Consider the following 2312-nt stretch of genomic DNA (forward strand, 5'->3'; position numbering starts at 1 on the left):
CAGTTGTGAGCCACTGCACCCAGCCAGGAATTATTTTCTATTGATTTCACCTGTCCCTTAATGTTGCTGTGAAAGACTCATATAATATACAAAGAACTTGAGAAATTCTAGGTGCTCAGTGAAAGTAATATACCTTGCAATGAAGCATATTCAAACTTGTTCTTAAAAGATAAAATACTGACCAGGAGCCCTGGCTCATGCCTGTAATCCCCATGCTTTGGGAGACCAAGGTCTCAAGAAGGACCGCTTGAGACCAGGAATTCAAGACCAGACTGAGCAACACAGAACAAGACCCTACCTCTACAAAAGTAAAAATAAAAAATATTAGCCACTCATGGTGTCATGTGCCTATACTCCCAGCTGCTTGGGAGGCTGAGGCAGGAGGATCTCTTGAGCCCACAACTGCACTCCAGCCTGGGTAACTGAGCAAGACCCTGACTGTAAACGTTTTTTTTTTAGATCATAAAAACTTCCTCTTTAATCAAGGTTTATAACATGAACAGAGTTCTTGAATAAAATGGAAAGTTTCCAGTACGCTGAAACATAAATCCACAAGTCACCATACATACAACACCCGGCAGAAAAAAACAAAAACAAGTTTACACTATCCCTGTAACAGCCATGGTCGTAATCTCAGATGCTTCCTCCATCTGCCAAGTGTGTTCTGGATACACAGCATACTGTGGCTTCTGGGGACACACTCAGCTGAGGCTGTGGGTCCACAGAGCACTCATCAGGCTGGGCTATGGTGGTGGTGGCTTTACTCAAGAAGCAAAGCAGTTACCAGCACATTCAAACAGCGTATTGAACATCTTTTAAATATCAAAGTGAGAAACAAGAAGGCACACAAGAATGTCATCAGAAAGATGTTAGGAAGTAAGGACAGCTGTGTAAAACTTGAGGCTGAAAAGTGGCTTGCCAGCTTCATTTCTTCGGCTTCTTGGGTAGTGGGCGCCAGAACAGTAAGATGTGAGGTTCTGGTTCATGGATCATATAATGGACCCAACCCTGACTCTGTTGAACACTGAGATTCCTCCATTCAGATTCAGACATCAAATGGGTTTTAGGGACCAGCTTGGCTATGTCCTTGGGCAGCATGACATGCCGATACTCAAACTCCTTCTTGTCGTATTTGTCCGAATAGTAAATTTGTCTGTGCGACATGATCGCTCCGTCTGCTAGGCTTCAGCCCCGCGCCACCAACCTCCAAGCAACTCCATTTTTTTTTTTTTTAAAACACTCTTGCTCTGTCTCACTGCAACCTCCACCCCACCCCCACCAGGTTCAAGCAATTCTCCTGCCTCAGCCTCCCGAGTAGCTAGTATTATAGGCATGTACCACCACACCTGGCTAATTTTTGTATTTTTAGTAGAGGCAGGGTTTTGCCATGTTGGCAAGGCTGGTCTGGCACCATTGCATTCCAGCCCAGGCTGGAATGAAGAGTGAAACTCTGTCTCAAAAAAAAAAAAAAATTCGTCATGTTTATATTTGTTTTTTTTTCAAAAGAACTTTAGAATAATTTTGTCAAATTCTAGAAAAATGAGGCCGGGCGCGGTGGCTCAAGCCTGTAATCCCAGCACTTTGGGAGGCGGGTGGATCACGAGGTCAAGAGATCGAGACCATCCTGGTCAACACGGTGAAACCCCATCTCTACTAAAACTACAAAAAATTAGCTGGGCATGGTGGTGCGTGCCTGTAATCCCAGCTACTCAGGAGGTTGAGGCAGGAGAATTGCCTGAACCCGGGAGGCGGAGGTTGCGGTGAGCCGAGATCGCGCCATTGCACTCCAGCCTGGGTAACAAGAGTGAAACTCCGTCTCAAAAAAAAAAAAATTCTAGAAAAATGGAATTGGAAGGGGAAATTGAATTGTATTTAATTTCCACACCTGTTTGGGGACATATTTGTTTTGTATGGCTGATATAACAATTACCACAAACCTGGTGGCTTAAAACAACACAAATTTCTTCTCTCACAGTTCTCAAGGCCAAAAGTCTGAAATCAGTGTCACTGAACTGAAATCCAGGTGTCAGCAGCAGTGTGCACCCTGTGGAGACTTTCGGGCAGAATGTGCTCGTTGCATCTTTGTTTCTGGTGGTTGCTAGCATGCAGTACTTGACTGACAGCTGCATCGCTCCAATCTCAGTGGTCACGTTGCTGTCACAGAGATCCCCACTATATCACCTCACCTCAGAGCTTAGCCTGACTGGTCCTCCACCTTGCCTGGCTCAAGACTTGGGTTAGTAACACAGAGTGGATCAGCTCTCTGAGGCATACTCATTAACCCAGCTCTCAGACACTGCTGGGTGTGAAGA

At 45.2% G+C, this 2312-nt stretch overlaps 1 protein-coding gene across 1 annotated transcript; it reads right to left on the minus strand.

Moving 5' to 3' along the window:
• Positions 1 to 462: 462 nt before the first annotated feature.
• On the minus strand, positions 463 to 1228 carry LOC108299650 (cyclin-dependent kinases regulatory subunit 1-like). Its single transcript, XM_037736202.1, has one exon. It carries the CDS (start codon positions 1162 to 1164, stop codon positions 925 to 927), a length of 240 nt encoding a protein of 79 aa, XP_037592130.1. The 5' UTR covers positions 1165 to 1228; the 3' UTR covers positions 463 to 924.
• Positions 1229 to 2312: the final 1084 nt, after the last annotated feature.

Source organism: Cebus imitator, unplaced genomic scaffold, assembly GCF_001604975.1.
Source record: "Cebus imitator isolate Cc_AM_T3 unplaced genomic scaffold, Cebus_imitator-1.0 Scaffold23, whole genome shotgun sequence".
NCBI lineage: Eukaryota > Metazoa > Chordata > Mammalia > Primates > Cebidae > Cebus > Cebus imitator.

Bases quoted from the DNA above. Each gene is read 5' to 3' on its own strand.
- LOC108299650 (XM_037736202.1), bottom strand. From the start codon at position 1,164: ATGTCGCACAGACAAATTTACTATTCGGACAAATACGACAAGAAGGAG.